This window comes from Pan troglodytes, chromosome 9 (genome assembly GCF_028858775.2).
Source record: "Pan troglodytes isolate AG18354 chromosome 9, NHGRI_mPanTro3-v2.0_pri, whole genome shotgun sequence".
NCBI classification, from domain to species: Eukaryota; Metazoa; Chordata; class Mammalia; order Primates; family Hominidae; genus Pan; species Pan troglodytes.
Genome location: NC_072407.2, coordinates 51504156 through 51531546, shown reverse-complemented (window position 1 = coordinate 51531546; position 27391 = coordinate 51504156). Strand labels below are relative to the sequence as shown.

General features: G+C 41.9%; 1 protein-coding gene across 50 annotated transcripts in view; it reads left to right on the top strand.

Annotated features, from left to right (window-relative positions):
* The window catches only part of CELF1 (CUGBP Elav-like family member 1), an 86726-nt gene that overhangs the window by 38603 nt on the left and 20732 nt on the right, over nt 1–27391 (top strand). For 17 of the 50 annotated variants that reach the window (XM_063782483.1, XM_063782480.1, XM_063782492.1 and 14 more), the window contains 3 exon segments: nt 25058–25245; nt 26844–26926; nt 27287–27335. In XM_063782483.1, coding sequence (XP_063638553.1) covers nt 25068–25245; nt 26844–26926; nt 27287–27335 — 310 coding nt within the window. In that variant the 5' untranslated portion in view covers nt 25058–25067. 50 annotated transcript variants of the gene reach the window in all.

Here is a 27391-nt window from a genome sequence, read left to right as displayed (position 1 = left end):
CATGGAAAGATCATATAACTAAATGGGAGGTGAGCTAGATTAGGGAGGTAGTTGTTCTATTTATTGGTTGTGAATATGCAAGGATGCTATTGGCAGAGTCAAGCTTTAGGCCATTTGTGGCTCTGATCCTTTAATAATGGCTGCTTACGAGAAAATGTTTATCATTGTTAGGTGCAAAAAAGTAGGTTGTGCAGTATTATACTTAGTATAATATTGAATTTGAAAATTCTGTGTATTTGAGGCCAGGCGTGGTGGCTCATGCCTGTAATCCCAGCACTTTGGGAGGCCAAGGTGAGCCCATCACTTGAGGTCAGGAGTTCCAGCCTGGCCAACATGTCGAAACCCTGTCTGTACTAAAAAATACAAAAATTAGCTGGGTGTGGTGGTGCACGCCTGTAGTCCCAGCTACTTGGGAGGCTGAGGCAGGAGAATTGCTTGAACCCGGGAGGCAGAGGCTGCAGTGAGCTGAGATCATGCCACTGCACTCCAGCCTGGACAGCAGAACAAGACTCCATCTGGGGGTGGGGGGGGGGGGAAAGGAAAATTTTGTGTATTTGAGTGTTTGTACATTTTATTGTATGCATGGAAGAAATCCTGGTAGAAGATAAACCAAAATATGGTTGTAAGTATAATTAATTAAAGTTGGGGAAATGGAAAAATTAAAACAGGAAGGAATACTTATGAAATATTTTGTTTTAAAAAAAAAAAAGAGGGTGACCAGGCGCAGTGGCTCACGCCTGTAATCCCAGCACTTTGGGAGGCCGAGGTGGGCGGATCACGAGGTCAGGAGATCGAGACCATCCTGGCTAACATGGTGAAACCCCATCTCTACTAAAAATACAAAAAATTAGGCGTGGTGGCGGGTGCCTGTAGTCCCAGCTACTCGGAAGGCTGAGGCAGGAGAATGGCATGAACCCGAGAGGCGGAGCTTGCAGTGAGCTGAGATCACGCCACTGCACTCCAGCCTGGGTGACAGAGCGAGACTCTGTCTCAAAAAAAAAAAAAAAAAAGGGGGGGGGTGCTGCCCACATGTTGCTTTTACAGTACCTGCAATTTCAGGGGGAAAACCCCAAAAAAACTAGGAAGTGCAAGTATGTCTCAATTCAGGAAAGTTCATAGAAACTTTACAAATTACACCAGATAAACTCTGGGGAATTAAGTTCAACAATTGAAGGTCTGATATGTGTTACTTTTATTCAGGTGTTCTGTGGATATGAATATAAATGAGAAAGTTAGTTGAAACATAGTTCACTAACAACATTTTGAAATGAGATTAAAATCACTAACAACATTTTAAATGAGGTGAATTGTATGTGATGTGGACTAAACTAGATAGCTGTTTAAAAATTTGTTTAGAGAAAATACAATTATAGTTTTAGATGACCTAGTGTTAGTCTGGATTAATCTAGTCCCATCCTCTAGGGATTGGAAGTCCAAGAGGGGACCATTCTAAGAATGGTTGTGAACCCCTTATAGAATCTGATGAAAGCTGTGGATTTTGTTTTCAGGAAATCTCACTTGTCCATTTTCACACGGTTTAGCATAAAGTTTAGTCTGTTTAGCCTAAAGCATTGTTGGGCTTACAGGCCTCCAGCTCCTGAGAGGTCTGCTTCCCGCTTGATCCTTGTATCTGTTTACTTGGCTCTCTGGAGCATGAGAGTAGGTGAACATGGAGTTTTCCAAAGCAGGGGGCCTAACTTACTTATTGAGCTAGGCATGTAACAGGAAGAAAGAAGTAAAGGGCATTGCAAGCTGACTAAAAAGTAATACTTTAAAGAGAATATACATTCCCCAAGTTATTTCTATTATTTGTCTTTTTTCTCTTTTCCAGTTAAAAGTTTGGGCAGGGTGCGGAGGCTCACATCTGTAATCCCAACACTTTGGGAGGCTGAGGCGGGCAGATCATTTGAGGTCAGGAGTTCGAGACCACCCTGGCTAACATGGCCAGACTCTGTCTCTACTAAAAATACAAAAAAATTAGCCGGGCAGAGTGATCCCTCATCTCTATAAAAAAAAAAAATTCTGGGCACGGTGGCTCATGCCTGTAATTCCAGCACTTTGGGAGGCCAAGGCGGGTGGATCATGAGGTCAGGAGATCAGGACTATCCTGGCTAATACAGTGAAAACCTGTCTCTACTAAAAATACAAAAAAATTAGCCAGGCTTGGTGGCCAGTGCCTGTAGTCCCAGCTACTCAGGAGGTTGAGGCAGGAGAATCGTTTGAACCTGGGAGGCGGAGGTTGCAGTAAGCAGAGATCATGCCACTGCACTCCAGCCTGGGCAACAGAGCGGGAATCCATCTCAAAACAAAACAAAACAAAAAACTGGGCACAGTGGCTCACTCCTGTAATCCTAGCTTACTCTGGGAGGCCAAGGAGGGTGGATTGCCTAAACTCAGGAGTTCAAGACCAGCTTTGGCAACATGGGGAAACCCTGTTTCTGCTGAAAATACAAAACATTAGCTGGGCATGATGGCTTGTGCCTGTAGTCCTAGCTGCTTGGGAGGCTGAGGCACAAGAAACACTTGAACCCGGGAGGCAGAGGTTGCAGTGAGTCAAGATCATGCCACTTCACTTCAGCCTGGAAAACAGAGAGAGACTCTGTCTCAAAAAAAAAGTCAGACTCAACTTTATGGCCCTTAGCATTTAAACAGACCTTTCTGTGGGTTATGTGCATGAGCTTCCTTGGAGACAATTTTTAACCTGAAGCAGCCTTCTTAGCCCGGATCTCTGTGATCTTGAGGGAGTCATTTCATCTCTTTGTATCTTTTCTCATCTGCAAAATGGAGATAGCGTACGTATGAGGATTAAATGTAAAGCACCCAAAACAGGTCATAGTGTATGGTAAATGCTCAAAAAATGTTAGCTCGTACTTATTGCCACTTTACAAATGTCTAGACATTTCTCTTTACTTTTAGGTGATAAGGGTTTACAAACTTTAAATGCCATATTCCATCAATTTGAAGATGCACATTTATTACCACTGATGGTATGTTAAATACATTGATTCTAAAGATAGAAAAATTTATTGTTCAAAAAACCATTTATGTCAAAGCCAGATATAATATTGGTGAATTATCTATTGTTTGAATTATTTCATCTAGTTCTCATATTTCCCAAGAGATTACCTCATATTTCCCAAGAGGTTATCCTGAGGGCCAAGAGAGACTGACAGTTGGGGCCTGCCTCTCCCTCCTCTATCTTTGACCTGAACAGCCTGACTTTCATGTTTAGGAGAAAAACAGTTCTGCTTTTAAGATCGTTTAAAAACCTCTAATCTGGATAGTTGTTAGATTATTTTTTTGTTTTGGTTTTTGAGACGATCTTGCTCTGTTGCCTAGGCTGGAGTGCAGTGGTGCCATCACAGCTCACTGCAGCCTCCACCTCTGGGCTCAAGCAATCCTCCCACCTCAGCCTTCCAAGTAGCTGGAACTAGAGACACATGTCACCACACCCATCTAATTTTTTTTTTCTTTTTAGGTAGCAACAGGGTTTCATGATGTTGCCCAGGCTGGTCTCAAACTTGTGGGCTCATGCAGTCCTCTCACTTGAGCTTCCCAGAGTGTTGGGATTATAGGTATGAGCCACTGTACCCAGCTAAATTCTTTTTCTTCCTGGCTAAATTCTTTATTAGCTCCCTGTCTTATATCAAGGAAGTTTTTCAAGGAATTTTAAGGTTGCTTACTAACAGTTGTTAGTTAAGAGTGAGTTGGCCAGATGCGGGGGCTTGCACCTGTAATCCCAGCACTTTGTGAGGCCAAGAGGGGGTGGATCGCTTGAGCCCAGGAGTTCAAGACCAGCCTGGGCAACATGGCAAAACCCCTTCTCTACAAAAAATACAAAAATTAGCCGGGCGTGGTGGTGCACACCTGTAGTTCAAGCTACTTGGGAAGCCGTGGTGGGAGGATTGCTTGAGCCCAGGAGGCGGAGGTTGCAGTGAGCCGAGATGACACCGCTGCATTCCAGCCTGGGCAACAGAACGAGACCCTCAAAAACAAAAAACAAAAAACAGTGAGTCTTACTAATGAGGCCAAGTTCATGGGTTTAGGACTGATGTGTTATTGAACATCATCGTGCCACAGGCCCTTGTCTCTGGATTTTGTGATCTAGCACGTGCTATGTAAGAGCTGCTGATGGTGACTGAGTCAGTGCCAGTCATCCTGGGAAAGACAATATTTTGTCATTTATTCAGCATACAAGCTGTATAGGCCAGTAGAAAACACTAAGAATAAAGAGCTTATTACCTTGCCTATTCTAAGAAAGGCTTTTAGAGGATCTGAGAGCCTTTTCTGTCAGTGAAGTTAAAAAACTTCTTATGAGGTTGTATTTTAAATGTCTTTAAACATTTATCGCAGGTAGATAATATTGGAACTCTCAGCTAGCTTGCCCTTCATCTTGCTCTCACCACTCTCCCTACTTCCTTACTTTTTTTTTTTCTTTTTTGAGACAGTATCTCACCCTGTTGCCCAGGCTGGAATGCAGTGGTGGGATCTCGGCTCACTGCAACCTCCGCTTCCCGAGTTCAAGTGATTCTTATGCCTTAGCCTCCCAAGTAGCTGGGATTACAGGTGCACGCCACCATGTCCGGCCATTTTTTTTTTTTTTGAGACACCACACCCAGCTAATTTTTGTGTTTTTAGTAGAGATAGGGTTTCACCATGTTAGCCAGACTGGTCTCGAATTCCTGACCTCAAGTGACCCGCCCACCTCGGCCTCCCAAAGTGCTAGGATTACAGGCGTGAGCCACTGCCTCCAGCCTAATGTTTGTATTTTTAGTAGAGACGGTGTTTCCTCACATTGGCCAGGCTGGTCTGGAACTCCTGGCCTTAAGTGATCCACCTGCCTCGGCCTCCCAAAGTGCTGGGATTACAGGCATGAACCACTCCTGGCTGTTCCCTACATTTTTTTTGCTCCTTTTTCCCTTTAGCCTTATTTTGGAGTGGGGTGGGGAGACAAGGTCTCACTGTGTGCCCTAAGCTGGAGTGCAGTGGTGCCAGCATAGCTCACTACAGCCTCAAACTTCCGGGCTCAAGCAGTGCTCCTGCCTTAGCCTTCCAAGTTGCTAGGACTACAGGTGTGTACCGTCACACCCAGCCCCCCTCTTAGCTTTTTTACTCCTCTTTAGAACCACCTGTGTACTTCCTGGTTCTTGCATTGTGATAGAGAAAGGTAGAGATAATGTTAATAGAAACAGACATCCGTGGAGCTCCAAGGAAATACAGTACAAACAGTTCAGGTTTTCTCACGGAGCATGTGCCCTTTGGTTCCCCACAGAAATGAAAGGAAAGATGTAAAACAGTCAAAGCTTTTAGTTTCCATTCAGCTTTTCTCTCTCACTTTTTTCTCTTTAGTTTCCATTTCAGTTTTCTCACAGAATAGGCAATAAAATAACATAGGAAAAGCAAAACTGGGAAGACAAAGCTTTAAAAAAATATAACTTTTTTGAGGCCGGGCGCGGTGGCTCACCCCCTATAATCCCAGCACATTGGGAGGCCGAGGTGGGCGGATCCCCTGAGGTCAGGAGTTCGAGACTAGCCTGACCAACATGGTGAAACCCCATCTCTACTAAAAACACAAAATTAGCTGGGCATGGTGGCGCATGCCTGTAATCCCAGCTACTCAGGAGGCTGAGGCGAAGAATTGCTTAAACCTGGGAGGCAGAGGTTGCAGTAAGCCGAGATCGCGTCATTGCACTCCACCCTGGGCAACAAGAGCGAAACTCCGTCTCAAAACAGCCTTTTTTGTGTATTGGACTATTCATTTGCCCTTCTCCAGGTGACAGAATCCTGTGTGGAAGATTACAGTGTTGTTTATTTATTTGTGTGTGTGTGTGTGTGTGTGTGTGTGTGTGTGTGTTTGAGGTTTCCTTTAAAAAGTCTTGGTGGCTTAGGAGTAGGATGATACCCTGTTTATGTGGAGGTTTTTTGTTTTTTTGTTTTTTTGGGTTTTTTTTTAAAGAAATTCATTTTTTTTTCTTTCTCTTGGCCTGGCAGTTAAAATGTTCCTAGCCCCCTGAGGGCTGCTATGTTCTCCAGGACTTAAGATACCTGTCCCTTACCCTTTTGTGTATTGGTCTTTCTTAACAACTCCAGATCTCCCTTTTGCTCTCTTTATCTTGGAGATTCCCTGACTAGCTTGCAGTCTGAGTCTGGTCTCAGAGGGTGGAAGTGATGCCTATGAAAACCAATCACATAATAACACTGTTTTTCAAACTGTGTTCCACATAAAATTTGGAGGGAAATGTGGTTCCCTGGCCTTTTCTTTGACTTTTACATCTTCCAGAAGAACTCTTAACAGGTAGAAATTTAACTTGCCGTCTACCATCTGTGATCATCACTACAGAGCCTTCTCAGGACACACTATCTCAGTAAAAGTTGATATCTCCTCAATTATGGTCACATTTCTCTAGAGAGACAGACCTACCAAGAAGCCACGGGCAGGTTATCTTCCTTAGCATCTGAATCCTTAGGGTAGTCCTCACCTTAAATGGTCATAATGATAAAGGATTGAATGAAGTTTGTGAACTTAGTAAATGGAAGTTCCTTTCTTCTTGGTAACTTTTGATGGTAGAGGCAGGTGCAAGTAAATGCTTTTAGGAAGTTCTGGTTTTTTTTAATTAGTTTAAACTTTGCCCTTAAAATTACTGGAACTATCACTACTTTATTAGCAAAATTGGAAACTAATTAAGTCTGCATGAAAAGTTAATACTTGAGCACCTATTTTATGCCAGTTAAGAAATCTCTCTGTCTTCAGGGAGAATAGGCAGTGTCTTACTAGTTAGTTCTGGGTCTGGCTTTGTCTTTCAGAATTCTTGTACTTTCCAGTTTAGACATTGTCCTTGGTGAATTTGAATAGTTTATTGTCTGTAGTGAAAGCCAGACAGAAATACAGCTGGCAGGAGTTGTATTTGGAAGTTTGTAGGAATTTGGGCAGTTTTATAGAATCAGTCTTTACTTGCAAGATTGTTCGATATGCTTAAAAATAAAACAAATTGGTTTTGTGGTTCCTCTGTTTGCTTTTACCATCAATTAACTTCCCCATCTTCTGATTTTTTTTTTGGTTTCAGTGGTTCACCGCCACCCTAGGGCCACCAAGATGCATTTACAGTGGCAGGAACTTGGTTGCTTTTGTAGAGTTTCATGCCCGGCACCTATGTATTTAGGAAGGTTGCTTTGGGGAAATAGTGTGGTCTCTCCACATGAATAACACGATCCTTAATTGCTAAAAGAATTACACAGCCATTAGCTTTTCTTAGTCTCCAATCCAAAAGCAGATGTTAAAAATGATTGTTTTGGTGACCTAGATGTACTGAAATTCAACCTCATAAATTTTAGTCATTGTTTTGCTATTTGTTACGACATTTTAGGGCAAGACTCTTTTAAACCTTTTAGTATTTTACTTCCCCCATCGTTTAAGTTGATGGTGTTTTAAAATTAGCCTTGAGATATTAAATGCAACTTATCTTTAAGGCATTGAGTAAAAAGGGCGCAGGAGGAGTACTTCTGTATTTTTATCTTCTGCCATGGTGACAGAGGGGCTTTTCTTTGGAAAGAGGTGATATACCTGGAGTCATGAGAGACGTCTAGGCATGGCCCACTTATTTTTCTTTCCTTGGTTTTTTAGAGTGAAGACATAGTCCAGAGAGGGAAGTGTAAAGCTACAGGTATGGGCTAACTACTGAATGGGTGTGCTCCATGGCTATCTTTTTAACCTTCTTGCATGAGGCCTGCTATGCAGATATGAAAAAGTTGCTTTCAGAAAGGTGATGGCTTCTTTTGTACATTATGGGATAACATTTGCAAAATGTGTGTCCCTGGGAAGCTAGAAATATTTTCTTGCCCTCTTTTCCAACTCTTTCTGCTTAGCTATTTTCCAAGGCAGGCTTATCTCCCACTAAAACTAGCTGCTTCCTAGTTCTTACAGCTGTTGGGGTGAGCGTGTGTATGTTGGAGGGAGCTGGGAGGAATACTCTACACCAGACTTGTCCAACCCGCAGCCTGTGGGCTGCATGTAACCCAGGACAGCTTTGGATATAGCCTAACACAAATTTATCAACTTTCTTAAAACATGAGATTTTCTTTTCTTTTTTTTGAGCCGGAGTCTCGCTCTGTCACCCAGGCTGGAGAGCAGTGGCGCGATCTTGGCTCACTGCAACCCCTCCGCCTCCAGGTTCAAGCAATTCTCCTGGCTCAGCCTCCCGAGTAGCTGGGATTAACAGGCCTGCGCCACCACGCCTGGCTAATGTTTTGTATTTTTAGTAGAGACGGGGTTTCATCGTGTTAGCCAGGATGGTCTCTATCTCTTGACCTTGTGATCCTCCCGCCTCGGCCTCCCAAAGTGCTGGGATTACAGGTGTGAGCCACCGCGCCCAGCCTGCAAATTTTTTTTTTTTTTAACTCATCGGCTATCATTAGTATATTTTATTTGTGGCCTAAGACAATTCCTCTTCCAGTGTGGCACAAGGAAGCCTAAAGATTGGACACCACTGGAACAGAGATGAGGATGGAACTTAGTAGATTCCATGCACATACTAATACCTTCCTTGAACCAGAATTTGTTCAACATACTTTTTTTTTTTTTTTTTTTTTGGAGACAGAGTTTCACTCTTGTCACCCAGGCTGGAGTGCAGTGGCACGATCTCAGCTCACTGCAGCCTCTGCCTCCTGGGTTCAGGCGATTCTCGTGCCTCAGCCTCCTGAGTAGCTGGGATTACAGGTGCCTGCTACTGTGCCTGGCTAATTTTTGTATTTTTGTATTTTTAGTAGAGACAGGTCTCGAACTCCTGACCTCAGGTGATCTGCCAGCCTCGGCCTCCTGAAGTACTGGGATTACAGATAGGAGCCACTGTGCCCGGCTAACATACTGATTTTTTTTTTTTTTTTTGGAGACAGAGTCTCACTCTGTCAGCCAGGCTGGAGTACAGTGGCACGATCTCGGCTCACTGCAAGCTCTGCCTCCCAGGTTCACGCCATTCTCCTGCCTCAGTCTCCTGAGTAGCTGGGACTACAGCTGCCTGCCACCATGGCCGGCTAATTTTTTTGTATTTTTTGTATTTTTTTTAGTAGAGAGGGGATTTCACCGTGTTAACCAGGGTGGTCTCGATCTCCTGACCTCGTGATCTGCCCATCTTGGCCTCCTAAAGTGTTGGGATTCCAGGCATGAGCCACCGTGCCTGGCCTAACACACTGATTTTTAAATCAGCACTGGAGCTTAAATAAAGTGTAAACTTACAGTATATTGTTACCAACTAAGAAATGCACTTAAGTTCCAGAACTAGTGTGGGATCTGAAAGTATGACTTGATTGGAAGGGTGGTCACAATTTGACAGGACTGTTGGGTCAGTGTTACTGACAGATACTCCAAGGAAGGCTCTGAGGCTATACTATTGCTGAGTACACAGCAGTAGTACAGAGCTGAGTACAGAGTCTTTCTGTGATTAAGGATGGGGGAGGAAATGGAAAACTTTTTAGTTTTCAAAATGGTGATGTTTTTGTCATATCCTTTCAGTATACTGTATGTGGTAATTTTACAGGCAAGGCAACTTGTACACAACAAATTATTAAATGTAGTGCTTTTTTGGTACAGTGATTTTAGATTTGAAATGGAAATTTTTTTTTTTTTTTTTTTTTTTGGTGACAGAGTCTCACTCTATCGCCCAGGCTGGAGTGCAATGGCATGGTGTCGGCTTACTGCAACCTCCGCCTCCTGGGTTCAAGCGATTCTCCTGTCTCAGCCTCCCAAGTAGCTGGGACTACAGGCACCTGCCACCACATCCGGCTAATTTTTGTATTTTTAGTAGAGATAGGGTTTCACCATGTTGATCAAACTGGTCTAGAACTCCTGACCTTAGGTGATCTGCCCACCTCGGCCTTCCAAAGTGCTGGGATTACAGGCGGTGAGCCACCGCGCCCAGCCTGAAATGGAGATTTTTTATGTTTTATTTATTTTGTTTTGTAAGGCAGGGTCTCACTCTGTTGCCCATGCTGGAGTGTAGTGGTGCGATCAAGTATCACTGTAGCGTTGACCTTCCTGGGGTCAGGTGATCCTCCCACTTCAGCCTCACAAGTAGCTGGGACTACAGGTGGGCACCATCATGCCTCACTATTTTTTGTATTTTTTTGTAGAGATGGCGCCATGTTGCCCAGGCTAGTCTTGCCTGAGCTCAAATGATGCTCCTGCCTTGGCCTCCCAAAGTGCTGGGATTACAGGCGTTTCCCACTGTGCCCAGCCAGAAAAATTCTTTTTACAATATTTCTATTTCTTCTTTAACCCCCCTCCCCCACCATTCAGAAATTTTTACATTGTCTAGATTCTTATGGAAAACTTATTTTGTTTTGTTTTTTGTTTGTTTGTTTGTTTTGAGACAGGGTCTTATTCTGTTGCCCAGGCTAGAGTGCAGTGGCTCAATCTTGGTTCACTGCAGCCTCGACCTCCTGGGCCCAGTCACTCCTCCTACCTCAGCCTCCTGAGTAGCTGAGCCTACAGTATGCATCACCACACTCAGCTAATGTTTTCTATTTTTTTGTAGAGATAGGTCTCTCTTTGTTGGTCAGACTAGTCTCAAACTCCTGGGCTTGAGCAGTCTGCCCACCTTGGCCTCCCAAAGTGTTGGGAATATAGGCATGAGCCTGTGTTCTTGCCCCGTAAATTATTCTTAACTGTCACATTTTGTAACAATAACAGAAATCTTCCACAAAGTGAAATGCCACAGAGATAATTACCAGTTTGTGTCACCATATTTTACCTATGCAAGCAAGGTACTTGGTTGGGAGCTCAGGAGACCCAGTAGTTATATTAGAAATACTCGATTTTAGAAATGAAATTTAGGTCCAAAAAGGTACTGTGCAAAAATTTAAGTTACTGTAGTTGGTTATTTTCAAGTATCAATTGCTTACTTTTTTTCTCTCTTATATCATCTCACTGCCAGAAACTTGGGGGTAAAATACCCAGTCCACTTAGCAGCAATCTGAGGTTATGACCATTCCCTAGATTTTTGCAATTTGAATTCCCTCGTATAGATTGATGGTGATTTTTAATGACATTGATTCCCTTTTCAGTAGTAGCTTCTAATCTCCTCTGTGCTTATATAACTAGACTTTACTTTATTGCCCTTTCAAACATACTTAGATTATTGGGGTGGAAGTGTAAAATCTGTTCACCTGTTGTAGAACTCCCTGGTTATATCTATCAAGGTAGACATTTGCATATGCCAACTAGGCTTTTTTGCTTAACTGTGCTTTTGTTTGCTTTTTCATCCTTTTGGCAAAACATACTGTGATTGCTAGCCTTTCTCTTTTCTAATCCAGTTTTACATCTTCCTGTTAAGTTTATACTATTCCTATATCCTAAATGCAATGAATGCTGTTCTTTTGAGTGTTTTTCTTACCTATATTGATCACTTTTAATGATTTGGGTTCTTAATGTTACAGCAGGCTGACTACTCCTACCTTCACTTAATCAGGCTTTGAATTGTTGCTCTTTTAAAAAGTAGAGAATATTCAAGGCAGAGAATACTGAGACAGACGGACAACCAGGGAGAGAAGAGGAAACCATGAAAGTACATTCAGAGTGAAAGGAACAGGTGATAAAAAGAGGCTGAGGGAAAGTTAAGGCCTTCTTTTGCAGCAGACCCTTGGTTATAACCCCTCCTGTCACCTCTGTATTTCTAATGCTTCCTTTGTGGGAAAAGCCTGGAATGTCTATCTGATTTTTTTTTGAGACAGAGTCTCACTCTGTCGTCCAGGCTGGAGTGCAGTGGCGCAATCTCAGTTCACTGCAACCTCCGCCTCCCGGGTTCAAGTGATTCTCCTGCCTCAGCCTCCCGAGTAGCTGGGATTACAGGCATGTGCCACCACGCCCAGCTAATTTTTTGTATTTTTAGTAGGGACGGGGTTTCACCGTGTTAGCCAGGATGGTCTCGATCTCCTGACCTCATGATCCACCTGCATCGGCCTCCCAAAGTGCTGGGATTACAGGCTTGAGCCACCGTGTCCGGACTAATTAAGACATTAAACACACACACACACACACACACATGCACACACTCACGCACACACGGGCAGTTTTTTGTGAATAACTTTCTTTTAATTCTACTTTTAAATTTCCCTTAATATTTTCATTTTTGTATTCCCATAATTGTTTTTATCACTTAACTTCATAACCTCTTTCTAAAATTGACTTGTGATTAATTTCTGTGCTCTCTTTTCCCAAAGTATGTTGAATTTAATTATACTGAGATAACTCTGGTGACCTGCCTAAAAAGAAGTGCCCTCTTTCATGTAATAACATTTCCATCTTGTAGGTTTTTAAAGCGTTGTTGCTTTATAAATCATAAAATGGACTTTAATAGCAGTATAAGCACAGAGAATTTATGGGCCCTGCTTTCTATTTTCAACTGCTTTATAAATTGGGCCTCTGGAGACTTCTTTTGAACAAAAGTTCTATGACTGGGAAAAAATGATTTTAAGACATTACTCTAAATCATATTTCCCAGCCCTTGGCTTGGTGGAAACTATTTTAAGGAGAGCACATCTTTTCATACATTGGACAGTGCCTGGCAACTCAGTAATGTCTCCATTTAAGTAGTCTTTTGTTATAGATGTGATTCTGATTTGAACTAGAGATACAATTAGATTTCATATGTTTTTAGGAAATATTAAAAACACAATAACCTTGAAATTTAGGTAAGTTCCTTGAAATTTATTGAATCCTTTTTAAAGGATTTTTTTTTTTTTTTTTTGGTGGGGGAGACGGAGTCTTACTGTCCCCCAGGCTGGAGTGCAGTGGCGTGATCTCAGCTCACCACAGCCTCTGCCTCCTGGGTTCAAGCTATTCTCCTGCCTTAGCCTCCCGAGTAGCTGGGGTTACAGGCGTGTGCCACCTCGCCCAGCTAATTTTTTTTTTTTTTTGATATTTTTTAGTAGAGATGGGGTTTCACTATCTTAGCCAGGCTGGCCTTCAACTTCTGACCTCAGGTGATCCGCCCGCCTTGGCCTCCCAAAAGTGTTGGGATTGATTACAGGCGTGAGCCACCATGAGCTGTTGTTGCTCAGCCTTTTTAAAGCCTGGAATGTCTTTTTAGAGGAATTCTTGCACTAAAAGATCTAATTTGGTTGTCGACTCAGTTATTCTTTGGTCTAGGCAGCTTTCTATAGGAAGAGGCATGCCATCAGTTCCAATGTACGTAGGAGAAACTAGGACAAACATAGCCAGTAATCTAACCAGCCCCAGCTAGGGTTACCATCTTCTGCCTGACAGGCATGGGCTTGGTAAACTGTGTACTGTGTGTCAGTTGCACAGTCTCCTCTCACTTGCAGTTTGTTTTTGCTGCTTTAATAGGGTGGAAGAGAGCTCCTGCCACTTCTGCCTCTATAGTAGTAAATCAGATGAGCGAGTCTCTGGCAAAAATAGAAAAAGCAGTAAGCTGCTGTTACGATACAGTTCTAGATTTTGGATGATGACGTCTGGACATGGACAGAAGAGACAGTTTTCACCTTCCTGGGTGAGGTGCAGACAGATGTTAGCCATTGTTACACAGATTAGAACTTCTAGGCCTATGCCATTGTGTGTTGCCTTTCTTTTTTTTTTAACATTAACTCTGTGTGTTTAGTAGTTCATTCGTTTTACTTCTTTGCAGGCTGAACATAACTTCTTTTTTTCAAAGTTCCCTGTGTTGTGAACTGAGCTTGGGTGAAGTGAAATCTTTGAGGTAAGGCAACTCTAATGATAAAAATGGAAAGCCTGTGAAATTTGGGAGCCTTCAGAGATAACATTTTAGAGTCACTGCCTAAATATTGAAATGCCGCCATTTGTTGTTTGGGGGGATGTGGAGCTAAATTGAGAACGGGAGCACACATCTGCCTTGACTGCTAAGTATATCCATCTCTACTGCTCACCCATAATAGAATTTTTATGTGTGCACTCACTAGTCTTGGTTTTAGCAACAGTTTAAAGGAGGAAAAAGAGAATGAAGAGACTTCATTTCTTGGTTTTTCCCTTACATGTTTGAGTGTTGTCCCTGGTAGGCCCTAGTTCTTTTTCATTATTATCACTAAAGTGGCTTTTGTTCTTTGTTTCTTTAGAAAGGACAACAGAGAACTGAAAATACATTATTTCCTAGTATGCTAGTAAGAAGCAGAATATTACTATTCCATTTTTATGTTCTGGCAAATTAAGCTTCAGAGTTAGTAAAGAAAATTTCCCTGTGCCATCTAATGAGTGTTACTGAACAAAGGATTTTTGAAGTCTTTCACCCAGATGAGGAACCATTAGATAGCACACCTTGCTCTAACCATTAGATAGCACATCAAGAAAGCAAGGTCAGTTGAGAAATTGATGCTCTTTTGAAAATATCAAGAAAAAAAAGCAAGGCTGATCAACTGTAGGCAGTTGTATGTGAGTGGTAAGTTTCTGGTGGCCAGTTTATTCAACCAGTTTGCCTCTGGCCTGCTTCTGATGGTCTTATCATTCCTCTTTATGTGACTGTTCTGAGGTTAGTTTGGACCTAAGCACTGTGCTCATTGCTGTCTTTGGCACATGGAAACGTAAATTTAAAAGCAAGGCTAACAACCCATTTCTTCGGTGAGCCTTTTCTTGCTTCAGGTAGTTTCAGGCTTTGGGGGACCTTAAAAACTGGTTTGCAGGGAGGAGTTTGGAGGATGTGAAACAAGTTTGTGTTTCTTCTGCTCTGTTAGCCACTGCTATCTTCATGGATCTGACACTCTGTTTATCTGACAGTGCACTTAGTACTGCTTCGCCAGGGAAAATTGCACAAAACAAGCCTGGCGCATCAGCACTTTCATTGTGTGCTGGGCTGAGCCTCCCTTCACATGGTCACATCCCCATTTTAATCCAATACTCCCTTTCCCTACCCCTTCCCCAGTCCTGCCTCTTTCTGTGGCACTTATTGCTGGTTTCCCTGAGCTCCTGTTTCCACTTTGTGTTTTTTGTGGGGCCCAGGAAGCTAAAGCTGTGTGTATTTGTGGATCAGACAAGTGCAGCAAGTTAATATCATTGGCTTCTGAAGGGGAGAGTGAGGTGATGGCTGCGTTTAAGTTGGATTTCCTTCCAGAAATGATGGTGGATCATTGCTCTTTGAATTCCAGTCCCGTGTAAGTATTTTTGTTGTCTAATTTTTATCATAAGCAGAGGAACTGGGCTGTTTTCTTTATTTGATGAAATTGGTTCCTTTTTTTAAGAAGGGGAAGAAAAAAATGGGAAAAGAAGCCAAAACAACCTGAATTCTCTCATGCTATTATTTTCAGTTGTAGTCTGTCTCATTACTGCTTATTTGCTCAAGGCTTTAAGTTATTTACATAAAGGTGCACTTGATATATGACCAGCAGCATCAGCTCAAGTGTGCCAGCTCCAATTCCTTTAAGCTGTAGTGTTTTCCTATATGATAGATTACAAGGTATTTTTTTTTTTAAACTGTAGCATTGTCGCTTTGGGTTGGACATGCAATTTCAAATAATCTTTTGGGAAGGAAGTATTTTATTATTTTAAATTACTGGATTCTTAGTCTCATATCACAGAGAAGACTGGTAGCTACAGTCAGTGTGTTTAGTATCATCTACAACATTCTGTATTAACATACAAAGTGCAATCCTGGACCTTGATTCCCCCCACCCCCGCCGAGTCTAATTGAAAATACAGCTCAGCACGTGATTTTAGGAACATCAAATTGTCCTTTACCCTCCAAAAAAAGCAAAACTGGATCAAACTTGATTGGCAATTTGCCCAAATAAATTGTGAGAGTGAGAAACCTTGTTAGCTTGCAGTACTGTCCAAGAACTGCTGTCGTACACAGCCAAAATGCTAACCTAACCCTGAGTTGTAGCTGCTAGGAACCTGAATTCTGGACTTTGTAGAGAAGGACACATTTCCAACACCTGATTTCAGTCACTGTAACCAGGCTTCAGAGTATTTTGGAACCTCCAGCAAATGAGCTTTAGGTTATTCAAAGCCAAGAATATTAAATGGTAGAATATTCTCTAGATAACAGGTGTTAATGCAAGTCTTTGAGGTTAGGCCTCCATGTGCAAATCAGTCTACCCTGGGATTAGATGTAACAGGTGTGGATAATAGTAGATACCAAACAGTTCTTTGTGGAATAGTTGGGGGGCAGGGCTCAAAGTTAGCTCTTTCTCTCTTTGTTTTTGAAACAGGGTCTTGCTTTGTTGCCCAGGCTGGAGTGCAGTGGCACAGTCACAGTTCACTGTAGCCTCAACCTCCTGGGCTCAAGCAGTCCTCTCGCCTCCGTTTCCCAAGTAGCTGGGACCACAGGCATGCACCACCACCTGGCTAATTTTTAAACTTTTTGTAGATATGAGGTCTCCCTGTGTTGCCCAGGCTGGTCTTGAACTCCTGGGCTCAAGCTATCCTGCTGCCCCGGCACCTGGCCTGTCTTACTCTTTTGAAATGGATCTTATGCCTCCTCTGTAGTCTCCAAAATTACGGTAATTTAAATGTCTTTTTATGAGAGTTCTTTACTACTAAAATTTTATTTTAGCAGTAACAGGTGAAATTACAGTGAATATCATCATAAAGATTTAATACATAATAAGGATATTTCCATGTCCCAGGATTTATGATCCTTAGAAACAAGGCTGTTGCTCAAATTGTCTTTCATTGTAACACTTCCTGTGCTTTGCCACTGCCTGGTGTTCAACCCAACATTGACACAGCATTCTTCTCAGCCTGCTTTCTAATCTTTTAAGAGATTGGACTCATTCAGTATCCCATTAAATCTGGACCGTGGACCACTGCATGAAAGTCACCTGGAACTTAAAAATTCAGATGTTTTTATTCTAGAATAGGACCCCCAAGACTCTAGAAACAAGTGTCCAGCATGTTTTTTTGTGCACACTAAAGTTCGAGAGCTAGTGGACTTAACACAGGTCATTCTCAGAGTCAGTCGGGGAATGGATTGTCAACATTTTTTCCAAGTACGTTTGCATCTGTTTTAGTCACCCATCTTCACCAAAACTTTGCAAGGGTGCCTGGGCGTAGGCTATTGCCCCGATTTTAAACATGAGAGACCCAGTTGAGAGAGAGATTGAGGACAAATAGTAATCAGTGTTGGGCCTGAAGTACAAGTTTAAAGGTAAGGGTCTTTTTATTTTTGCTCACTAGACCAGGCTGCCTCTAGTGTCAGTGAACAGTTAGCCAATGTTCTTGATTCTTCATTGATCACTCTTAAGCTTCCACTGGTGCTACTTTGCCTGCATCCTAAGATATGGATATTTTCATGAGTTGTGTCCCAGACTTTTTTCTTTTCATTCTCCCATTGCTTAAGGGGACACTGATGTGCTTCTCTGCTTCTCAGATCTCTGTTCCCCCCAATGTCTTCTGAGGTCTAAGACTTTATTCTAAATACTGCTCATTGATTACTTTCATCTAGAGACTTCCCCACAAAAAGTAATTCCCATATTGTCTTCACTAGAACCCAAGAGTTGTTAGTTTCTTTCTCTTCCTCTCCTTCTTGGAGTTCAAGTGAACTCCAGATCCTAGTGTATCCTGGCCCAAAATTCCTCAGTATTGGCTGAGACTGGGTGCTAATCTTAGGTACTAGTTTATGCAAGAGCCTTCTGATCTCCATGTTCCCTGCCTTATTTCATCCTCCAGATTATTTTTAGGTATCTTTTAAAAGGACAGATCTGATCATTCACTTAATCTAAAATCTTGGAATAAACTCCAAACCTGTCTATAACATGGAAAGCCCTTCACTGGGTCTCTCTGACCTACCTCTTTATTCTTAGTCAACTTTCTAGTATGATCTCTTCTCTGTTTCTGTACTCTGCCCACAACTTTCTCAAGTCCTTTTTCTCCCTTCTGATGTTATCCCACTTTTCCCATCTCTCCTCAGTCCGTACCATTTCTTCATCACCCTTAGGCCTCTTTCCTCCGTGCCACGTAGCACTTTTTCTAGTTGCCTACTCTATGCAGCTGAAACCTCTGCACACACACCTCCCCCTCCTCCAAATAAAGTAAAATCATATTAGCCACTTCTTTCATAGAACTTTTAAACATTCCTTTATAGGATTTGTAGAGGATTATAGTTGTGCCCTTCTACTTCTTCAGTGACATTGCCTCAAGGGCACATATTGCTCAGTCTTACAGAGCCCTATAGTGTGTAGTATCTGGCACCATAGCAAAAGCTTGGGAATTACAGTTGAATGAATGATATTAAAGATGATTGCAGGGATAAGATCTCCGGATCTTATCTCCATACCTCAGGGAAGAAGGCTGAAAACCTTTAAAAGCATATTGTTAGCTATTCTATTGTTGGATGGTGACTTTAAATTATTATTGTCTTTATTGTCCTTAGAGATAGCCTTTTCTAGTACCTAACACCCCACATGATAGGAAGATTGACCTTTATCCAAATGAAAATTAACTTTCTCACAGCATAAATGTATTATTCTGTCTTGTTCTCACTAGGGAGCAGCTGGTAAGTAACTCAGGCCAGTGTTTCTGGGCCCTTTTTATTCTCACGCACTTCTGTTCCAGTTTTTCCACAGCACTGTATGTGAGCCAGAGGGACCTTGTATAAGGGTGGGTGGTAGCAGAAGTTTGGAATGCAACAAGTATTTTTGCCTGCTGGGGAGGTGGAGGGATTGGTAAGTATCTGAATTTTTTCTTTTTGTATAATTAAAGGGAAGTCAACAGGTAATGAGAAAGGGGGAGTGAAAAAATAATGAAAGGTTTCAGGAATTATTTTTAAACAGGTCCCGTTTGAAGGTCTTGTTTGGCTGCAAGGAACAGATGTCCACTCAAGCTAGCATATATGAAAGGGCTTTCTTATAAGGACACAGGTGGACTGAACTGTAATCTAATCAGGAGCTCTGCAGCTAGAAGACCTAGAAAGTGTATCTTTCTGACTCCAGGATATATAACTGCTCACTCTACATGTACCTCCTTTCTACTCTTAACTACCTTATAACTTTGGTTGCAACATGACTTTTCTTCGGGTCCCTTCTCCCTCCCCTTCACATTGAGACATAATTCACATACTATAAAGTTTACCCTTTAAAGTGAGCAATTCAGTGATTTTTAGTATATTCCAGAGTTGTGTAACCATTTCCACTATTTAATTGCAGAACATTTCATCACCCTTAAAAGAAACCCTGTACCCATTAGCAACCATTCCCCTCTTCCTCCCCATGTCTCCCTTCCCCCATCCCCATTCCTAAGCAACCACCAACCTACTTTCTGTCTGTAGATTTGCCTGTTCTGGGCATTTCATATAAATGGTAACATATACTATGTGGCCTTTTGTGACTGGTTTCTTTTACTTAGCATAATGTTTTCAAGGTCTTTGTTGTAGCATGACCCATTGTCTTTTGACCACAGCACTTTGAGCTTCTCCATTTAACCCATGCTATCTCTAGTTGCAACTTTTCCACTTCTGACTTCACTACTAACTGCCTGTTGCTGTTAACCAGTTCCAGATTCTGTAAAGCAGTGCTGTCAAATAAAACATTCTGTGATGATGAAAATATTCTGTATCGCAGCTGGGAGCAGTGGCTCGTGCCTATAATCCCAGCATTTGGCAGGCTGAGATGGAAGGATCCCTTGAGGCCAGGAGTTCGAGACCAGCCTGGGTTTCATAGCAAGACCCCTGTCTTTACAAAAACAACAACAACTATAAAACGTTCTGTCTCTGTCTCATACAGTAGCCACTAGCCACATGTGGCAAGTGCAACTGAAGAACTTAGTTTTTTAAATTAAGTTTAAATAGCCACTTGTGGCTAGTGGCTATCATCGTATTGCTCAGTGCAGCTATAAAGGAGCTTGATTGGCCAGGCCCGTTTTTGTTTTAAGCATAGGTCAAGGGTCTTAAGTTTCTGGCCAGCCAATGGATCAGCTTGCCATTGGGTTAAGACCCACCCCATGGTTTAGTCACTTGGGGCCAGAGGATGGGAAAAATTTGGAATAGAACATTTGTGCTGCCCCTGAGATAGGCCTAGGGTGGGGAAATTTTGAGAGGGGAAAAAGGAGAAAGAGAAGAGAGTGTTCAAGAATTTTGAACAAACACATACTTTGAAAATAACAGCTCTTTTTTGTTCCCTTGTGTGTCTCTTCCCAATTGTATCCCTATTGTATTTTCTCATAGTATGTTTCAGCAGAAATCAAGGTAGACGAAGTAACCTCTTGTCCTGAATTTTCATAGTTACTCATTCTTAATAATGGCAGCAGAAGCAACAATGAGAGCAACTACCTCCTCAGGTATTATTATTACTGCTTCTGCTGCCAGTAGTAGAAACATAAAAAGAGAGGGGGTAGGTTTCATCCCTTTCCCCTAAAACACTTGCCACTTTCTGATCTCCTTCCTCTTCACATTCTTGCAGGCCCTGATTTGCCTTTCTTCTATCCTGTTCCCAGGTCAGGGCTGGCAGTACTGCCCCAGGAAATAGGAATTTCCATAGACTTGCCTCTTAGGAATGACAGGGACAATATAGATACTTCTCCAGGGAACTGCTGAATTCACTGGTTCTTGAATGGAGATGATAAATATACATAACTCTCCATTGAATGGGGAAGTAAGGTACAAATTTGAGAATGTATTTAATGATACAAAGAGTAAATGGATGATGTGGTAGCTGATGTGTACCCAGATGGCTTTTTTAATACAATGGTTACTTTTAATCATAATGACAACATGCATATTGGAAATATATGTGGAAGAGGGAGAGTGTTGTTTCTCTTCAGACACAATATCAGAGAAAGTTTGTGACTGCTTATTACATACACACGGGTATACATGTGGGTTGTTGCTATACCTTGGTAGTGCTTCTCAAGCTGTGGTAAGGGACCATATCTCTCCCCACCCCCACTCCCTTGTAAAATGCAATGAGAATGATGTAGGGGAAAAAAAAAGGTATGAGCTTGTATTTTACATTTATTATTATTAGACTGAACAAATACAAAATTGCTCAGTCTAATTTCTGTAAAAATTTCCAAAGAGTTAAGTTTGAAGATTGCCCCTGGTCCTTAGGCCACACCTTGTGTGTGTGCACGCCTTTTTTTTTTTTTTTTTTTTTTTTTTGAGATGGAGTCTTGCTCTGTCGCCCAGGCTGGAGTACAATGGCACGATCCCAGCTCACTGTAGCCTCCGCCTCCTGGGTTCAAGTGATTCTCCTGCTTCAGCCTCCTGAGTAGCTGGGACTACAGGTGCGTGCCACTACACCCAGCTAATTTTTTTTTTTTTTTTTTTTTTAAAGTAGAGACGGGGTTTCACCGTGTTGTTCAGGCTGGTCTCAAACTCCTGACCTCAGGTGAGTCGCTGTCCCCAGCCTCTTGGGCCACAGTTTGAACAGTGCTACTCTACGGGAGTCTTCTGGCTATTGAATTGGTATATAAACAGGGAAGGGGAGGTTCATGGTGTAGGTAGACCTGGAAAAATAGAGAAGGATTTGGAGAGCTAAAGAAGAGCAAAGGATGACATTTCTCTAGAATCTTGAGTCCCTGCTAAACTTTTGGGTAAACTGTAATCTACATATATTGACTTGTGTTTATGCTTTAGCACTAAACAGGATGCAAAAGTTCAGAATTGGCACACAAACAACAGAGGGAAGGGGCAATCTGGGAGCAGTTGCCTCCAGTGTAATACAGATTGATAAAACTGCTTTTCAGAAATAGCTGTCAGCTTCCTTATCAAAATGTATTCTGGGCACCATTGGGGTTCTTTGTTAACCCTCTCTAGAATAGAAATAGAATGAAAGATTAGCAACATTCTAGTAAAATGCTATTACAACTGGTAATTAAAGTTGTCGGGACAGGTTGTAGGGAGCCAGTGTTTCACTAGTGATAGGGCTGCCTTTTTTTTTTTTGGAGACAAGATCTCACTCTGCCACCCAGGCTGGAGTGCAGTGGCCCCATCTCAGCTCACTGCAACCTCCACCTCCCAGGTTCAAGCGATTCTTGTGCCTTAGCCTCCCGAGTAGCTGGGATTACAGGTGCACGCCACCACACCCAGCTAATTGCTTTGTATTTTTTGGTAGAGACGGAGTTTACCATGTTGGCCAGGGTGGTCTCGAACTCCTGACCTCAAGTGATCTGCCTGCCTCGGCCTCCCACAGTTGCTAGGATTACAGGCATGAGCCACCATGCCTGGCCATAGGGCTTTTTTTCATCATGGTAGCTGGTTTCTGTTGGAACATTAGGATTAAGCATTTAAAAGCAGTCACATTATGTTTTTGCCATGACCTGCCACACATTTTAAATTAACAGATTACAGGAAAACCAGTAAAATGATGCCATCTGAAACACTCAAAAGAAAATAGGCCAGGCGCAGTAGTTCCATGCCTATAATCCCAGCACTTTGGGAGGCTGAGGTGGGAGAATCGTTTGAGCCCAGGAGTTTCAGACCAGCCCTTGCAACATAGTGAGACCCTCTCTCTACAAAAAAATGTTAAAAACTAGCCAGATGTGGTGGCGCACACCCGTAGTTCCATCTACTGGGATTGCTGAGGTAGGAGAATCGCTTGAGCCTGGGAGGTTGAGGCTGCAGTTAGCTGTGGTCATGCCACTGCACTCCAGCCTGGGCAACAGAGCGAGACCTTGTCTTTAAAAGAAAAAGGCGTATTAATCCTGTGGCAATCAAATAATCATAGGAGATAATAGCTACTCTTAAATTTGGGTGCTGTTTTTGTGCATAGCACTCATTTTATCAGAGCTAATTGGTTAAATGGGAACTGTTGAAACTTAAGGAATTTCTCCTTTCACACATTTGAGTGCTTACTTTGAACCGGATACTATACCCAGTGTGTTTACAAGAATGAACAGGAAATAAAATGGTTTCTGCCTGCAAGGAGCTGTCAGTTTAATTGGGAAGAGGTGGATACAGCCCGATTATGTTCAAAGGTGTTAAGCATAGTTTTAATGCTAAAATTTCCACAACGAAGGTGGAAATTTAGTACTGTTGGAGTCCTAGGATTGTAGCTGATTAGTTAACCTGGAAGAATATGGGGAGCCTTCACAGATATAGGGTTAGGAATTGGTCTATATTCCATTTGTCTTACAGCTTTTGAATTTAGATAGTGCTAGAGTCATCAAAGGTGATGTGAGAATAACCCCTGTAAGTGTTGAATTATAAAAGATTCAAGGCTGGGTGCGGTGGCTCAGGCCTGTAATCCCAGCACTTGGGAGGCCAAGGCAGGTGGATCACTTGAGCTCAGTTCAAGACCAGCCTGGCCAACATGGCTAAACCCCAGCTCTACTAAAAATACAAAAATTAGCCAGGCATGGTGGCGCATACCTGTAATCCCAGCTACTCAGGAGGCTGAGGCATGAGAATCACTTGAACCTGGGAGGTGGAGGTTGCAGTGAGCTGAGATTACGCCACTGCACTCCAGCCTGGGCAACAGAGAGAATCTGTCTCAAATAAAAAATAAAGAAATAGGCTGGGCACGGTGGCTCATCCCTGTAATCCCAGCACTTTGGAAGGCCGAGGCAGGCAGATCACCTGAGGTCAGGAGTTTGTGACCAGCCTGGCCAACATGGCAAAGCCCCATCTCTACTAAAAATACAAAAATTAGCTGGGCAGGGTGACACGCACCTGTAATCCCAGCTACTTGGGAGGCTAAGGCAGGAAAATCACTTGAACCCAGGAGGCAGAGGTTGCAGTGAGCCGAGATGGCACCATTGCACTCCAGCCCGGGCGACAGAGCGAGACTCCATTTCAAAAAAAAAGAAAGAAAGAAAGAAATATATAGTAATTAAAAGAAGGTGAGCTACTTTCATAGATTCAGCATTCTTAAGGATCTTCAGACACTATTCAGAAGATAGCAATGGTGGAAAAATGATTTTTTTGTTGTTGTTTAAAGAGAACTAGCACATTGGCTGGGTGCAGTGCTTCACGCCTGTAATCCAGCACTTTGGGAGACCGAGGTGGGCAGATCACCTGAGGTCAGGAGTTTGAGACCAGCCTGACCAATATGGTGAAACCCCATCTCTGCTAAAAATACAAAAATTAGCTGGGCATGGTAGCAGACACCTGTAATCCCAGCCACTCGGGAGGCTGAGGCAGGAGAATCTCTTGAACCTGGGAAGTGGAGATTGCCATGAGCTGAGATCGGGCCATTACACTCCAGCCTGGGCAACAAGAGTGAAATTCCGTCTCAAAAAAAAACAAAAACAAAAAAAAATAAGATGGTATGTTCTGAGTGGAAACACCTATAGTGTAAGAATTCACCTAGGTTGTTTACAGTGGCAAGATAGGAATGAAGGTATTAAAATAGCTGATTATCCTTCAGGTTCTAAAGGTAATAAAACTGAAATAGGAGAATTACAAGTACAATGTGATAGGACTAGAGAAACTTGGGATCGTTAAAATGGTTGCCCTCAGTAAGGGAATCTTAACTGGTCTTAGAGTAATAGCAGTAAATTGGATAACTCAGAAACAGAAAATCTAAAATGATGGTAACATTGTTTATGTTCATCGCACAATCATCTGGAAATATAAGAGGTGGAGCTCTGTTTTGGTCTGGAGACCTAACTCGAGCATTATGATTATACATGAGTCAGCTACATTCAAAGGCCAGCATTCTAGTCCTTAGTTTAATCCTTGAAAATCAAGTGCTTCTTTTCTAACTTCTACTGAAAGGAAACTTCACCTGTCATTGTATACATTGAAGTGTTCTGAATCTTATTTGTAATCAATAGTCCTTTGTTATTTTGTGGGCCTTTTTTTAGTGTTTGTTTTGTTAACTATGCTTAAAAGTTATTAAAACTTGATCTTGTTTTGGGAGTTTTACCCTTTAAGTTCCTCCTCTAGCATGGTAATTCTCATGCTAGATAAGAAATGTACACTGTCAGTTCCCTGGTAACAGCTGGGATGTCCCAGTCAGAATGGTGACTTTAGTTTGGCATCTGATGGAATGGGTGGCCATGGTGAGGGAGAACCAGGGAACTCTTTTAAACTGAATGGAAGTAGTGAAAGAAGTAGATTTTTTTTCCCCTACGTTCTCAGAACTAGTTAAGATCATTAAAGAAAAGAAAATTTCCTCTGGAAAGCAACATTATTACATAATAGAAGTTTCATTTTATCTCACACAGCTCAAAGAAAATGAACGGCACCCTGGACCACCCAGACCAACCAGATCTTGATGCTATCAAGATGTTTGTGGGCCAGGTTCCAAGGACCTGGTCTGAAAAGGACTTGCGGGAACTCTTCGAACAGTATGGTGCTGTATATGAAATCAACGTCCTAAGGGATAGGAGCCAAAACCCTCCTCAGAGCAAAGGTTAGGGCTTTGGGTTTTGGTTTATCTTATTTTTTCCACTGACTCTCAGAGCAGGTGAGGGCTTTGGGTTTTTAACAGGATACAAAAAATTGGATTTTTATATGTAATTTCTTTCATGTGCATTCTCTCTGTCATTGCCAGAATACTCCTGTCTGTCTGTCTATTGGAAAAAATCTGTCCTTTTATAGTAGTAATATCTTGTAATCCAAACATATTTAATGGCTTTAAAAAGTTAAGGTGTTAGCATGAGGATAATTTGTAAATTGGGTCTTGGGCAGTCCTTTGTGAGGGTTCTAAATTTAAGAGACAGACTCACGTGAGTGTCTTATTTGACCTTGGGAACAGAATGACAAAGATAAAATTGAAGTTAAACCACATAAAGTTTTCTTTAGTGTTTGGGCTAGCATAAGCTGAAGGAGAAAGACTGTCCACATACCCATCGGTTTCTTGTTAGTATTACAGAGGCCTTGCAGGATAGTTTATCAAATAGAAAGGATTTGTTTAGGGCAGCTTGTTTGCTGTTGCCACAAAGTGAACAGGAGAGGAAAGGCGGAGCTGCTTCCAGAATTGCCTAGCAGAGTGGAAGTTTCACAGGACTGATGGTAGATAGGTATTAACTTTGCCCCATATATACACACAGACATGTTCTTATTTTCCATTTTACCAGTTTTCAAATAATTTTCTGTGAAAGCTGTCCAACAGTGCAAATGTAAGCAAGCATGATTATCATATTGAAACTAGCTTAATAGCAGAGGATCTAGAAGCAGAGGAATTACTTTCTCTTTTTGGCATGGTTAACTAAAAATATAAAGTATAATAGTTTCTGAACATGACTGGCAATATAACCTTCAGTAATTTGTAGTTCTAACTGCTGCAGCATGATTTAAAAAAAAAAATCTATATTGTATCTCATGAGAATATGGGAGTGTCAGAACATTTAAGCCCAAGATTTACAAGATATACTTCCTCTCCTACTACCCAAAATAAAGATACAAAGCACAAAATCTACAGATCTGAGGCAGCACCATGTGCTTTTAGAAGCTTAATTATATTTGATGAGAACCAAGAGTCCAAAAAAAGATGTTAAGAGGTGCTTGTTCTTAAGTCATTTTATAATTTAATAAGTGATAATTATGTTTGAGGCATATGGTAGAATCTGGCTACGAAGTAGGGAGTGGTTTATTCTGAGAGAGCAGTGAAAGAAAGAGTTCCTGGTAGACTACAGGCTGCAAAAGTATAGAGCCCCATCTGTCTTCTTGTCTCATATACCACCTGGTGTTCCAAGTAGGGTAGGTTGAGTCAAATGGCACATGACCTTTCTTTATGAGAAGTCGTATTTTCCAGAGAAGTTACATGAGCAGCTAAATAAGACTTATAGTGTAACTAACTAGGAGGAGACTAAAACAATAAAGTGTATAGAAAATAATCTCTTATTCCCCTGCTAGATATTCTATTCGTTCTTTTCCACTACCCTCTGCCTCTCACTAATTTTAATAAACCCAGCCCTCTTTTAAGATCTGATCTGTCAGTGGAGGAAGGATTGCTCTAGGAATTCTCTGCTTTCAAAGTTTGATTCTATGAAATCTTATTTATTGCAGGGTGCTGTTTTGTTACATTTTACACCCGTAAAGCTGCATTAGAAGCTCAGAATGCTCTTCACAACATGAAAGTCCTCCCAGGGGTAAGAAAGCTCCCACTAGTAAATGGAAATGTGGTAACTTTGATAAATGGGATATGCTTACACATATCAGACACACACTGAAAACCATTTTGGGGAAAAGGTAACTGCTGCAGGAATTGATGTAAAGGAAGACATAAAGGGAGCAGTTCAGAGATGACCTGACATTAGTTCTCTCTCAGTCAAGAGTCTTGTGTATTTTGACTTCTTGACTCACATTCTGTTTTCTGGGGAAAGATCATGAAGCAGACATGAGTTCAGAGAGAACTCTTTAAAGCTCTAGTTCTGGTATTTTAGAGTCCATGTGTATTTTTGAATACCATCAATATATACAGTGATAATAATCATATTTTTCCTTTTCAGATGCATCACCCTATACAGATGAAACCTGCTGACAGTGAGAAGAACAATGGTAAGCAAATGTATACAATCTTCCCCTTAAGATTTCTGCCTAGGCCAGGCACGGTG